General features: G+C 43.3%; 1 protein-coding gene across 2 annotated transcripts in view; it reads right to left on the bottom strand.

Moving 5' to 3' along the window:
- The window catches only part of GOLGA3 (golgin A3), a 60,494-nt gene extending 48,301 nt beyond the window's left edge, over positions 1-12,193 (bottom strand). The window contains exons 1-5 of one of the 2 annotated variants that reach the window (XM_060249013.1): positions 12,136-12,193; positions 6,302-6,631; positions 4,930-5,088; positions 2,457-2,569; positions 426-1,108 (exon numbers count right to left, since the gene is read on the bottom strand). In XM_060249013.1, the coding sequence (XP_060104996.1) occupies positions 426-1,108; positions 2,457-2,569; positions 4,930-5,088; positions 6,302-6,422 (1,076 nt within the window). In that variant the 5' untranslated portion in view covers positions 6,423-6,631; positions 12,136-12,193. Of the gene's footprint in view, positions 1-425; positions 1,109-2,456; positions 2,570-4,806; positions 5,089-6,301; positions 6,632-12,135 lie in introns of both variants that reach the window. The other variant, XM_060249012.1, reaches the window with a different exon arrangement.
- Between the last annotated feature and the right edge of the window lie 1,756 nt (positions 12,194-13,949).

Consider the following 13,949-nt stretch of genomic DNA (forward strand, 5'->3'; position numbering starts at 1 on the left):
AGGAACTCCCCTCTTTGCACAGCATGGGCCATTTATTTCAGTGCAGCAGTGGTTTCCAAACTACATTCTGGCAATCACTGGGGCTCCCTGGATCCTTCACGGAGGGATTCCTCACCAAAAAGGTCAGCAACAGCAGGGAAATTTCCCTGAATGAAAACTCACTTACTACTGCTGCAGTTTCCTTGCTACAAGCAGATGCAAGAGTGCAACAGATGTATTTGGTTGCTCAGTAGGGCACAGCAGCAATGAGATTTGTCTGGCAACCAACCGCACACCTAGTGACCATGTCCCAGAAATTTCCACAATGCACACATTCATGATAGTAAACATGGAGGTGGCTGACAAAGCCAATGTAGAAAGGATCTCGCTTCCCCCATCCACAACAAGTGGTGCAATATTAGAAAGATATCGCAGTAAATTCTTACCTGCTGGAGATGCTGTCTCTCCGACTCCTCACCTCCCCGTTCAGCTCCTGATCCTGGCTATGTCCTTCCTTCGCTGCGGCCTGCAACACTTCCCGGATGGAAGGAAACTGTCCAACAGCATCTAAAGGAATCTCCTGGCCATTCACAGTGAACGAAACGGCCTGCTTGCTTTCTGCATTGAGTAAAGTGCTGTGCAGACCCCTGCCTGAGACACTGCTGTAGGTGGAGCTGTCGCTCTCGTTGCCATCCAGCCGCATTCCGACATCACTTCCGTCAATTTCCGACACGCTGTCTTCTGCCAAGGAGGAAATCTCCAGGCGGTCGTCTGGGTCAGGGGTCAGTCTGATCTCAGACACGACCGAAGTCAGGCTGTTTCTGTTTTGCTTTAGAGAAGCGCTGGGTGAATCGCCAGCCGGCACAGTCCCACTAGCGTTTCCCTCTGCGTCTTCAGTTCTGTAGTCGGCCAGGGATCGGATCTTACTTGACCGGGAAGATTTGGAACTTTTCCTCTCTTTAGACTGCATTGGAAGGCCAAGGCTTCCCAATTTAGGTCCCCGTGGGACACTGGTCCGCAGGAAGGAATATTCTTTTGTCATAGCTACAGTGCTGGCCCTTGGCAAGATCTCTGGGTTTAACATTAGCTCAGGATCGAGGGTACTGGAGGGACGGGTTTTAGATTGCTTCTAGGGAGGAGCAGAATAAGATAATACAATCCTAGATCATTCAAAAATTAAGACTGCAAAGCAATTCAAGCTCTTTTACAATGCTATACTATGCAAGCTTACTTCAGTCTAAGGCTGCTAATTTTAATGCAGTAACTCTGCACTGGACAGCTCTGTCGATCAATTAATTTCCTAGGCTCTTGATAATAACCATGTTTCCTAAACTATAACAAAATACAGCAAGCTTGCCTTTTTAAAGCTACTGGAGACAGTTTCTTTTTCAGTGTGAGAACTTTAACAATAAACAGAAGCTTTTACTTGTTGGAAGAAAAAGACAGGTTTTCTGTTAATTCAGCGACCACAGGAAACCAAAAGCAATATGATTCCATAAAATAAACAAGACCTATCAACAATTTCTGAGAGACCTCATAGGCCATTAAACTGATACCATTCCACTAATAAATCAGGCATATCCCCCCTGAATTCAGCAAGCACTGTGGCAAGAATTGTGGGACGTCTAAATTGCAGATTTTTTTTTTTAAAAAGCTGATTAGCAGTTGTTCAAAATTGTACAGAGTATGATCCTATCTCCAGCTTTTTGTTACCCAGGAGGGACAAAGAATGCTGCTGAAGAGCTGCAAGCATATCAGATCTGCATGCAGAACTGCATCCTTCAGTTTCTGTCTCCATTTTTTAGTTTTCGTTCTGTCTTCATCCTATCAGTTTCTGTCTCAGATGATGCGACGCATATGCATGAGTCATATGGTCCACATAGCTTCTAGGGCTCATGCCTTAGAAGAACACAAACTCAACTAAGCCACCTTATCCCAATTCAGGCCACTGGTCCACTGCTATTGATCTAAGCCAGGGGTGGCCAAACTGTGGCTTGGAAGCCAAGTGCGGCTCTTTCACACATATTGTGTGGCTCTTGAAGCTGCCATTGTCCCATCAACCAACTTGGAGTAGGCATTTATTTCTTTAAATCACTTCTCCAAGTCAAACCAGCTGGTAGCTTGGAGGAATGCATTTAAAATTAAAGTTGCTTTCTTTCCACCTCCACCTCCCATCTTCTCTCCCTGTCTTGCAGCTCTCAAACATCTGATGTTCATGTCTTGCAGCTCTCAAACATCTGACATTTATTCTATGTGGCTCTTATGTTAAGCAAGTTTGGCCACCACTGATCTAAGGCAAGGAAAGGTCATTCCCAACAGGTGCTACCTAAGAGCCATTAAGTGGAGATGTTGTGATTGAGCCTAGGACTTTCTGCATGCAAAGGAGATACTCTGTCACTGAACTCACCCTGTGTCAGAGACTTAAGTCCACAGACTCATTAAAATAACAATAACAAAGCAAAACAGAGAATCCTTACTCTCTCCTGATGCCTTTTCACACGGTACTGCTTCAGCTGCTCTTCAAGGCGCCTTCTTGCCTGAAGTCTGATTTGTTCTTCCCTCTCCAAAGGAAGAGAAGAATCAGAGGAACCTGCATCATGAAAAGAGAAGCTTTCAACATATGTTATGTGGGTGGGTTCTGTGTGCATCAATCACAACACTCAGCGTATTATCAGTAATTATTATTTTACTATAAAAGAACAAGAAGTTAGGGAGGAGGTAAAAAGAGAACAAAGGCGGGAGACTGAAGAGATGGTCACTTTTTTAACAAAGCCGCTTTGGTTATAGGGTCACTGAAAAGAGGATAAGCTACACCGCTGGCTTGTCAAATTGTACTCAGAGCCTTGTTCAATATTGGGTGCAGCAGCCCAAAGGCACTAGTAGGCTGTGGGTATCTCTGCCAGACTGTCAACAGCCATAAGGGAAACAAATGAAACATGTCAAGTCTAACAAAGCAGTCTGGCTAGCCAGCAGGCCACATTTTTATGCTCAAACTGAAAGCATTAGTTTTTCATAGCAGTGTTGGTATGCAAAGAAATTTAATATCCTCCTTTGTTCATCTTTACACCTACCAACATGGGAGGCAGAACATTAGGGTAATTTGACAGATGGAGAAAGACAGACAGAGATGTCAACAAGCCACCCATAAAGTCCAGCAGAAAGCAGAGATTCTAATGCAAGTTTCCTGGCGGCTGGCTCAGGACTGAGAGGGGTGATGCCTCCCCACAAATTCATGCATTGAAGTAAAACATGCATTATTTGCAAAGTGCGCTTACTAACACACAGTGAAACGAGGTGCTGCACCAGCCCACAGAACCCCCAGTCCCATTGTGTAAGCACTGCTCTCAAAAGCGCCATTCACTTACTCCAAAGGTTACTTCCAAGCAACATGTAAGAATACCCTCCGTGTTACGGACACTGCCTGCTTCAAGAACCCTGGTCACCTACTTATGTTAGCACAAGAGAAGGACAATGATGGGGAAAATCAACTTTTATGGTGTTAGGTTTTTAATTTTTAAGGGATCTTGAAAGCAGGCTCTGTGGATCAGCAGAGTGGAAATGATGCAAATAAATGAGTAGGTCTCTGTCATGGTTGGACACTATCAGGATTAAAAATCAGTATCATGTCAGGACTGAGCCTGACTAAGTTTGATCTCACAGGTACACTGCACTAAACAAAATGTTCTTCATCTGTTTGCATACATTCAGCTGCATTCAGCGGTCACAAACAAATCAGAGCTTGTTTCCAGTGAGCACAACCTTGCTTTGTTTCTCCCTGTTCCCTTCCTATCTGCTCCTGTCATGTGCACAGCCATGATTGAAGACTTCCTGGTTTGATCAATTTGCTAGGACAGCCAAATCTAGGCACCTTAACCAATTCCTTTCCCAGCAGGCAGCATTCTAAACCATGGTTCATTCTTCAGAGAATCCCAGTTCCTAAGAATGGAAATTTGGGCACTGCAGCACACTGGCATTAAACTGAAGATTTCTTAAAACCAGGAAATCTTCAACTGGCACTCTGTACATGAGGAGAAGATGGAGGGAATGTGTGAGCCGAGGAACAAGCCAAGTTTGTGCTCAGCATAAATAAACTCTGACTTCTTTGTGAGATGTGAATAGAGCTTAGGCCTGTAATAACAACTCCAAGCCAACAAAACTGGCAAGCAGCCATGTTATTCGGAGGGAAATATCCAAAAGGACCAACAAAAACATAATGAAATGTTAGGGAACAAGCTTTTTAGCTCCTCAGCATTCTTAACCAGGCTAGCTGGCAAACAAGACAAAAATAAAAGGGGAGACGGTGAGAATAAGATGCTGTTGCGCATGATGAACTAGCCCTTCTTGCTGTGGGCTGCCACAGACTCCAAAAGGAGCACAGGAAGTGCAATGACTTTGGGCCAAGCCAGGTGTAAAAACTATCTCCAGTTGCGTCCAAGCCCACTAGGACTGCACACAAAGGCAACTTTAAAAAAATGTCAACATCAAGGGGTCATTCAGATCTCTCTCCAGATCAACACATACACCAACCCAATAAAAATCCCTAGTTTTTAACAGAATTGTTTAAAAATTGGGAAAAGAAGGGGAGAAAAAAAGAAAAATAGCAGCACCTATTGAACCTGCACTGTTAAGTGAAGTATTGTTAATTTTTGCAGAGTCACATGCTTCAGAGGCCACAGAGCACAATTCATTATAAATTGAAGCTTTAAGTCATACTTGGAGAGGGATCCTGCACAGATACCTCCCCGCCCCCCCAAGAAAGAAATGGAGAAAGCTTTTTTTTTTTAGGCACAAGAGAAAGCAGGGGCTCTGCCACGGAGAGATGCTTACACAATTCCGTTTCTTGCATGGGAAGGCTTAGTTTGAGGGACTGCAACGCTTCTTTTCTAAGAACTACGCCCTCAGCACTAGCTCCCCGAGACGACTTTAGGTTGGCATTGAAACCAGGCACACCTGGAGCGGGCTCTTCCCCACGTGGGCTGCTGGCAAGATCGACAGATGCAGGGAGATCAGGAAAGCGAGATGCTGGTCCATTCTGGAAAGGGCTCTCCTCATTGTTCGGTGCCAGACTCTCTTCTTCAGCTGGCACTTGGCCATCATTTGCACAAGCAACTGGTGGGGCGGAGACAACATTGCATTGCTCTAGGTTAACACAGTATTAGAAGCACGATGGGTGAATGGCACAACTGGAGATGTCAAGGTCTGGAAAAATTCAGGGCAGGAAGGTCCCCCCCACCCCAATTTCTGAGAGAAGTGCTGCCGGTTGGGTTCAATGACTTGGACTAAAGGTCAGGCTTGACATAACGCAGCTTCACACATTCAACATCAGGTACAAAATCAACAACAGATGAATAATAAACCAACTCCTTTGCTTTCCTCTAGGATGCACTCTAGACCTAAGGCAACCTTAAAGTAAGAATGTACAAAGTGCCTTACTAGATCTCCCTACTGTGGCTCAGAGAGGCACAGGGAGACCATCTAAGAATTTCTGCTCCAAAAAAATTCTACAGATGCAGTTTGGTAAGTCATATTATGGTCAACAAGAAGCATCTGAACTCAGAAACACTGCTGTTCCAATGTGCAAGGAACACATTTGATGGTAGAATCAGGACAGACAAAAAAAATATATAAAATGTATGTAGCAAGATTTAAGCCAATGCCTTAAATGGCATTAAAGGGAGGGGCAGACAAATTTACAGAAGATACATCCGTTATATTATGAGTAAATAGAATTTCTATGTTCAGAGGAAGTATATCGTTTGCTGGGAAGCAATGACAGGGGGTTTATGGCCCTTTGAAGGGCATCCGATTGGCCACTGGGTGTTTATATGATACAACTCCACAGACCTTTCCTCTGATAAACAAAGTTCTTTTTACATCTTTAAAAATATCCAATCTAAAAGATAATCCAAATGGGAAAAGGTTTAATTTCTGTTATGTTAGCGGCAGCTGAAGTGATAATAGCATATCAACAGAAAGCTAAAGAACTTCCCACAATAAACCAATGATTAAACAAAATATGGGAATATTTTACCAAGGAAAAATTTATGATCTAATATCAGTATCCAAGAACGTGCTACAGCAATCCTTTTTTTTTAGAATGCTGGTCCCAATTTTTGGATTTTGTTGAGGGAGATAAGAAAGGTAAAAAAGGAGATCCCAATAAAATACAGAATATTAGCATATTAGTTTTAAATATGAGAAAATATACTACTGCTCTTGTTTAAAGTTTAGCTATGTTGAAGTTTACATTCATAAAGACGTATTATGCAAAACCATATAAAAATAAAGTTATAAAAAATACCCAGTCAAAAAAATTGCTTACTCTCTCTGCCATCTCCTTCTGCAGGTGACTCCAACCTGGCCTTGAGGTCCACAAGCTGTTCAGAACCGCAGGGGGCTCCATTGCTGTCTGGCTTTTCCAGCAGGAGAACGGACGAGTCCATGGCAAAGACACTGGGAATTCTCTCATCTGCTGAATAACTCACTTCCAAGTGAATTATCAAGTCCTTTTTCTCTCCATTGGAGGCACGGCTACCACTGGGCACACAATGCTAATGCTTTTTCATCTGTTGTTTTAGAGCGGGCAGCTTAGTTCAGCACAGTCTGCAGGCCACTCGGAAATTCCAGCAGGTTAATAAAGCACTCTGTGGGGCTGAGGGGGGAGAAAATAATTACCAGGATGCATATATGTCTAGAAACTGGAGACATTTATTTTTACAAGCTGCTTTGGAGAGTGATCAGATCTATCATATATAAAAGCCAGACTGACATTTGTTGTAGTCTGACCAAGAAACAGAAGCCAGGAGGGGCGTAGGCAAACAAAAAGGTACCCTTATGTAGGTAGGAATGACTAGTGCTTGCACAGGGGACTATCTTTACCTTTTTATGTAGGTAGGAACAGCCACAGTTCTCAAATACTGGGATCAGCAGGAACAGGGAGTTGGTTAAGTTTTAACTTCAGTGGCATCAACTCACAGTACAATCCTAAGGAGAGCTGGTGGTGGAAAGTGCTGTCAAGTTGCAGCTGACTTACGGTGACTCCATAGGGCAGGGGTGTCAAATGAACTGGCCCGCCCAAGGCTTTAATCAGGCCCATGGAGTTCCTTTCTCCCCACCCCACTCCTGTCCTCACCTTTTAAAGCCCCAAGGCTGCCAAACTTCTCTTCTCTTTCTGTCTTGTCTTTGCCGGCTGCAGCGGGAAGCAAAGCTACAAAGAAAATGTGGAGTGGATTTTCCATTAAGGGTCTCTGGGTACAGAGACCCTTAATGGAAAATCCATTCCAAATCCATTCCAACTTTGCCTGTGCTACAATGTGTTTCAGTGCAGTGAAGCTCAGTTTAACTTCCCAGAATTCCTAAGGACAGCTGAAGTTATGTCCTTGCCAATAAAGGGTTGATGCTCTGAGCCAGCTTTGTCTCTAATAAATGGACCTGAGAACTAGTGCCTAGTGAGTACTCTAACCTGGGAACCCACAGCCAAAGGGGGATATTACACTGGAGAGCTATTGCCAATCTGAGTAGACCCTGGTGGTAGGGGGGAGAAGTTTGCAATGCCCAGCTATTTCATGTTTTACCAGGCTGGGAGCATTTTATGCTTTTAGTTTCTGCTGTGACCCTTGTACTTTTTCTTGATGTTTTATTTTTAATTGCATTGCCAAATCCCACTATTCCCTCACCTAGCATGTTTGCAATTTAAGTTAAAAATTAATATTTTTAATTGTGTTTGCCTGTGTCCTTTATAAAGTTTATATCTTTGCTACCTCACATTACATTGCATGACACACATGGGCCGGCCCCACAAAGTCCCATTTGACACCCCTGCCATAGGGTTTTCAAAGCAAGAAAGATATTCAGAGATGATTGGCCAGTACTTGCCTCTACAAAGCAACCCTGGATGATCTTGGTGGTCTTCCGTCCAAGTACTAACAGGATGACTGCGGGTCTGTCACTACCTCCCAGTATAACTCCCTCACACAGTTGTTGGGAAAATAAAACTGGAAGAGGAAATCATGAATGCCACTCTGAGTTCCCTGGAGGAAGGGCTGTATAAAACCTATCGATAAATATGCTCTATTAAGAAGGATTTATCATTGAGCTGTGCATGCAGGCCGAATATTAAATAAGCCAAAACAAACAAACAAAAAATTAAACTAAAACCTGTACATACAAAATCCCAGGAAGCTAAAATGACTAATCTGAGACTACCATACTTTAGTCACATTATGAGAAAACAAGAGTCACTGGAAAAGACAATAAGGCTAGGAAGAGCTGAAAGCAGGAGGAAAAGAGGAAGACCCAACACATGATTGATTGACTCAGTCTAGAAAGCCACAGCCATCACTTTGCAAAACCTCAGCAAGGCTGTAAACGACAGCATGTTCTGGAGGTCTTTCATTCACAGGGTTGCCCTAAATTGGACGCAATCTGATCACACGTAACACACATACACAAATAAATCAATGAGCCATGTCAGCAATCTAGCTAATTTAGGAAATATTATCATACAGTTATTTTCCAATTAACATAGTTTGACCAAAAGTAGATATTCAAGAATGAGAGACCTGGTGTAACACAGCAGTTGAGAATGTCAGACAAGGATCCTGGGAGGTGGGATCTGGATTTAAATCCCTTCTCAGCCATGAGACGGACTGTGTTCAGCTTAACCTACTTCACAAGGTTATTGTGAAGATTTAAAAAGGAGGAGGAAAAATAACCAAGCACGCTGCTCTAAACACCTTGGAGGAAAGGAAGGATAGAAGTGGGGGAGGGGGGTAGTGGGTGCCAAAATAATGATCCAGGACTCTCAGAAATCCTCAGAAGCATGGAGAACAGGCAACATGTGAAGCTGCTGCAGATTAGAAACTGAGCCAAAGAACTATGCCTGGAGGCTGGTTGGTGAGAGAAAGGTAAGTTACACAGAGAAGCAGGGGAGTGGATGACACCCTCCCTTTAATTATTATCTGCAAAACTGGAGTAACCTAAAAAGTGCCACAAGCTTGCAGGTTTACTGATTTTGAAGCCTGTTCCTGCACAGTGATTGCATTAACTGGATCAGAGCAATTCCAAGTACAGCCATTGCTACAGGGAATACATTTTCCATCTCAATTCATACTGCCAGCTGCGTTTTATTTTCACCATCCGTAGCTGAGGACTAGATCACTTTATCCATTCAGGTTCAGACAGGTTCACTGATACAGCAACACACTTGTTTACCAAGCTCATGCATCCAGCACTGTAACTATCATATATCACAGTGCAGGTCAATGAATTACAAAGAGTCCTGATGCAGTACGATGAAGGTTCACAGCCAGGCAAAGCTGGCCTACTGGCAGGGAGAGGTTGTAGAAAAGCTTTTCTTAAAGTTCTTTTAAGGAAGAGCCACCAGAACAAAGTGCACCTCCAGAGGCCAAAGACCCTCTGGAAGCTGCAAAGGATGCTGGGTGGTGTGCTAATGTGCACCCTTATTTCATGGAAAGACAGCACTTTTCAGGGGAAAACTGGGGAAGTTCCATCATCACCAGTATTCTTCTCAATGGGAGAATATCTTATAAGGAATTCCAGCGTTCCTCCCAAAACACAATTTAATATTGCTATAGCTCACTAGCTGTCTCTTATAGGATAAGAATATAACATTAGGAAGCCATTTGTCTCATTGGCTGAGCAACTACAACACCACTTGTCATGACTTCTAAACCATACAAAGGCTCTAGATCAGAATCCACCTACACAGCACACTCTGAGCACTTCACACACATTTCTTCACTAATCCTTAACAACAGCCCTGTAAGGCAGATCAGCACTGACATTGCAGAAAGGGTGGTTTGCTACATGGTGAGTTTGTGGCAGAGGAGAAATCTGAATGGGGCCTCATAGCTCATTCCCTTGACCACTCTGCTATATACCAATTCTCCTAGTGACTCTATACCAATTTCAGATTACATCAGTTCTACTACAGAAGAATAAATATCTTCACCACACAAAGTCGCTTCATCTGTCCCTTACAATTTATGAAAATCATTACTCACAAGAAACAGATATATTCAGGCGGGTAGCCATGTTGGTCTGAAGCAAAATAACAAAATTTGAGTCCAGTGGCGCCTTTAAACCCAACAAAGTTTTATATGGGATATAAGCATTCGTGTGCCTGCACACTTCTTCAGATATCTGAAGAAGTGAGCATGTACATGAAAGTTTATAGCCAGAATTAAACTTTGAGGGTCTTAAAGGTGCCACTGAACTCAAACATTCTTACAATACTGACAAGTTCAGAAGGTGTTCTTATCATCCCTAGAAAGAACCAACCGCCTGACAATTATATATCCTGTATTTAAGTAGGAAATAATAGTAAGGAATACTTTACTTTGATTTATATCCCGCCCTCCCCGCTGAAGCAGGCTCTTTACTGTTGTAAAGAAGTCTTTCTGGATTGTGCTTTTTAGAAAAGCCCTACCCTTTTTTAAAAAAAGAAATCTCACAAAATCAGCTGAAAGTTAATGCAAGCCTTTTCTATATGTTAATTTAAAGGAGGGAGGACCATGATAGCCATGCTATTTAAAAAAACCCAATCCCTGCTGAATGTTAATAAAGTACTATTATGGTATCCAAGACACATCATAAGGCAAGTATAGGAACTCAAAATGTGTATACCCCAAGAGACATTTTATTTATCAGATTTTTTTTTAATACTGCCTCTCCAGCAATCTGCCAGGTGTGGTGTAAAAAAATTAAAAATTCTAAAAATAAAATGTTAAAAGATATCATTTGTTCAAGGAGTGGAGGAGAGATAACTTTTATCAAACAAAGCAACATTCTCTACAAGGAGAGAAACACAGGTAGGGTGAGGTAAGCGAAACAGAAACACATAATTGTATCACGAAATAACACCTCAGGGGCCAACAGAAACTGTAAAATAAGAAGAAAACATCGGCTTGAAGACCTAACACAGCACAAATCTAGCTGATCTTTAAAATGAAATAAGCATCTGAAGGGAAATCTGAGAGCTTGAACAACAATAAGCATGTTGCTTGCTCTCTTCCGCACTTCTTAAACCCCAGCCAGGATGTAACATGCAAGGAGGGTTGCCAACTCTGGATTCAGAAATACCTGGAGATTTGAGGGTGGAGCCTAGGGACGGTGCAACATGTCATCAATGTTCCCTCTAAACTGTGGAGTCTTGTAAGCAAAAATTCAACTTTGAGAGCTACTGGCATTAAAGTTGTGAGCTACTGCATAGTTTGCTCTGGGGCCATTTTTCCTGAGCTGAGACAAAAATGTGTGACTGTCATGCAGTCTGCTGCCGAAAGCAGCCAGGAAAAGTGGCATAAATTATTTAAGTAAATAAATAGTAAACAAATAAGTGATTTATGTAGTCTGGAGATCAGTTGTAATTCCAGCAGATCTCCACCGCCCAACTGGGGCTGGCAACATTACATGCAAAGGAAATGGCATTTAAAATATCTCCATGGACAGGATCCACCCTTGTTTTCAGGGAGCAAGGGCTTCCTCAACCCAAATCCCTAGGTTTCTTCTTTTTCACCTCACACAGAGGCAACGGTGAATATCTGAGATTGGATTTGGGCCAAGGCGTGTATGTATACATCTGGAGGGGGACCTGAGTTTTAGCAGAGGGAAGACTGAGCGCCGGGAAAAACTTACACGCGCATTTTGTGAACCGAGTTGGTTTCTGAAGTCAGGAGAGGGACACATGCAAGACGACCTCAATAGCATTTCGTAGAGGGGAACCAGGTTTCGTTTATGTTTGTGGAAAGTGAAAAGTGTGGGGTTGTGGGGGGAGATGAAGCTCTGAACTGGGCTTCAAAGCTGAAAGATGGCCTTAGGCAAAAGCCTTTGTCGTGGGGGATTCTCAGCCTTAGCAGAAGGGAAACTAAGCACTGGTATGCCTTTTGTGGACTCGCTATTAAAACCAGGGAAATGTTCATAAAGAACAATTTTAGAAAGCGCCAGCCTCCCTGCGTGTCCAGCTGCATACTCTCTCCCTCCCTAACTCAGCTGCTCATCGCCCCCCAACAACCAAAACAAACGCCAGCTCCAGCCACTGCCCTCCCCCGGCCAGACTCCCCCCAATGGCACCCCGCCAGGCCCTAAGCCAGCCCCCTCCTCCTTCGCCCAGCCGGGCCCATTCCCCTCTCCACTGACCTGCCTGAGGCTCCTGCCCTCCCTCCTGCCCGAGACGTGGCGCTACCGGGACTGCTCCCTCAGCCACAGGCAGGCGGTGCAACTTCTTTTCCCTTCCCCCGGAAACGCCTCCCGGATTTGGCTCAAGGGTGATCCTGGGGTTCGCAAAGCGGGTGGGGAATCCCCTTTCCCTGCTTCAAAGGTAATCCCTCCCCTCGACGGTGAGAAGGGGGCATATACGAGTGACAGGCCAGCGGAACGATGTAAAAGGAGGTATGTGTTTCCCCTGAGGGGGAAGGCTTGTAGATTCGGACTATCCGGTTGGGATAGCGCTGGTTTGTTTTCTGACGTCAGCAGCTTGTGGCTCCTCCCTAGCTAGAGCTCGCTGTGATTGTGTGCAGTGTTCCTTGTAAACTGAGTTAGTGTCAGCTAGCTTGCAATTTTTAAGCCTCCAGTTCACACATTTTTGTCTCAGCTCAGAAAAAATGCCCCCCAAAGCAAACTAATTTATGCAGCAGGTCACAACTTTAATGCCAGTAGCTCACAAAGTTTTTTTTGTCAGCTTTTTTTTGCTCACAAGATTCCACAGCTTAGAGGGAACATTGATTGTGTGCATCTTTATTTATCTTCATGGCTAGGCATTATTCTGTATCACTGAAGAATTTTTAAAATTATTAATGCCAGCATATTCCCCATTACTATGGATGGGTGTGAAAGTTGGATAATGAAGAAAGCTGGCAAGGAGTAAGGATGCCAGGCTCCAGGAATTACAGCTCATCTCTAGACTACAGAGATCAGTTCCCCCAGAGAGAACAGATGCTTTGGAGGGTGGATTCTGTGGCATTGTGCCCAACTGAGAACCCTTTCTTCCCCAGGCTCCAGACCTAAATCTCTAGGAGTTTCTCATCCTGGATCTGGCAACCCTAGCCTTCCACCCCCCACCAGTAGCTAGGGGAAAGCTGGCAACCCTATTTGGTTCATTTAAATGTAGTATTGGAGAAGAGTTTTATGGATACCCTGGAATACCAAAAAGACAAATCAGTGGGTTCTAGATCAAATCAGGAATGAACTCTCCCTAGAAGCCAAAATGAAGCTATTGTATTTTGGTCACATTATGAGAAGACAAGAGTCACTGGAAAAGGCAATAATGCTAGCAAAAGTTGAAGGCACAGGAAAAGAGGAAGACTCAACATGCGATGAATGGATTCAGTCAAGGAAACCATGGCCCTCAGTTTGCAAGACCTGAGCCAAGCAGTTAATGATAGGACATCTTGGAGAACATTAATTCATAGGGTCACCATAGGACAGCACTCAGCACATACACATACACTTATAGACTCACCTGCCTCCCAAATCACTGAGACTCAAAGAGGACAACAAATCAATTATTGAAAATATATGGAAATAAATGTTTGTATTTAAGGTGCTGTTGGGGCTTTTTCATACATTAACTCCATTTAAAATCATAGAATACAAAAAAACCTCTCAGACAACACAGAAGTCAGCAAACTGAATAAGTTAATGATCACCTCAATGTTGAATGTTCTGTTTCCTTTTTGGCAAAGATATTATTAAAAGCTGCATGCATTTCTCACTGCTGCTATTAGAAAAAAATTCAAACTGAATCAACAATTACGCTCTTCATTTTGGTGCATTTGAATGAACACATTTTTGAGGGATTAGCTGTGAATGGTACTATATTTACACAACCAAAGAATTGTTCATTAAACTTCATGAGATGCTACCACTCCATGGTGGAGCATTGTTGAAAACCAGACAGATGTGGATCCGATCAGTGCCTGGATGAGAGTGTATGGAAGTTCTTCTGACATTTC

The sequence above is a fragment of the Heteronotia binoei genome, chromosome 11 (assembly GCF_032191835.1).
Source record: "Heteronotia binoei isolate CCM8104 ecotype False Entrance Well chromosome 11, APGP_CSIRO_Hbin_v1, whole genome shotgun sequence".
Taxonomy (NCBI): Eukaryota; Metazoa; Chordata; class Lepidosauria; order Squamata; family Gekkonidae; genus Heteronotia; species Heteronotia binoei.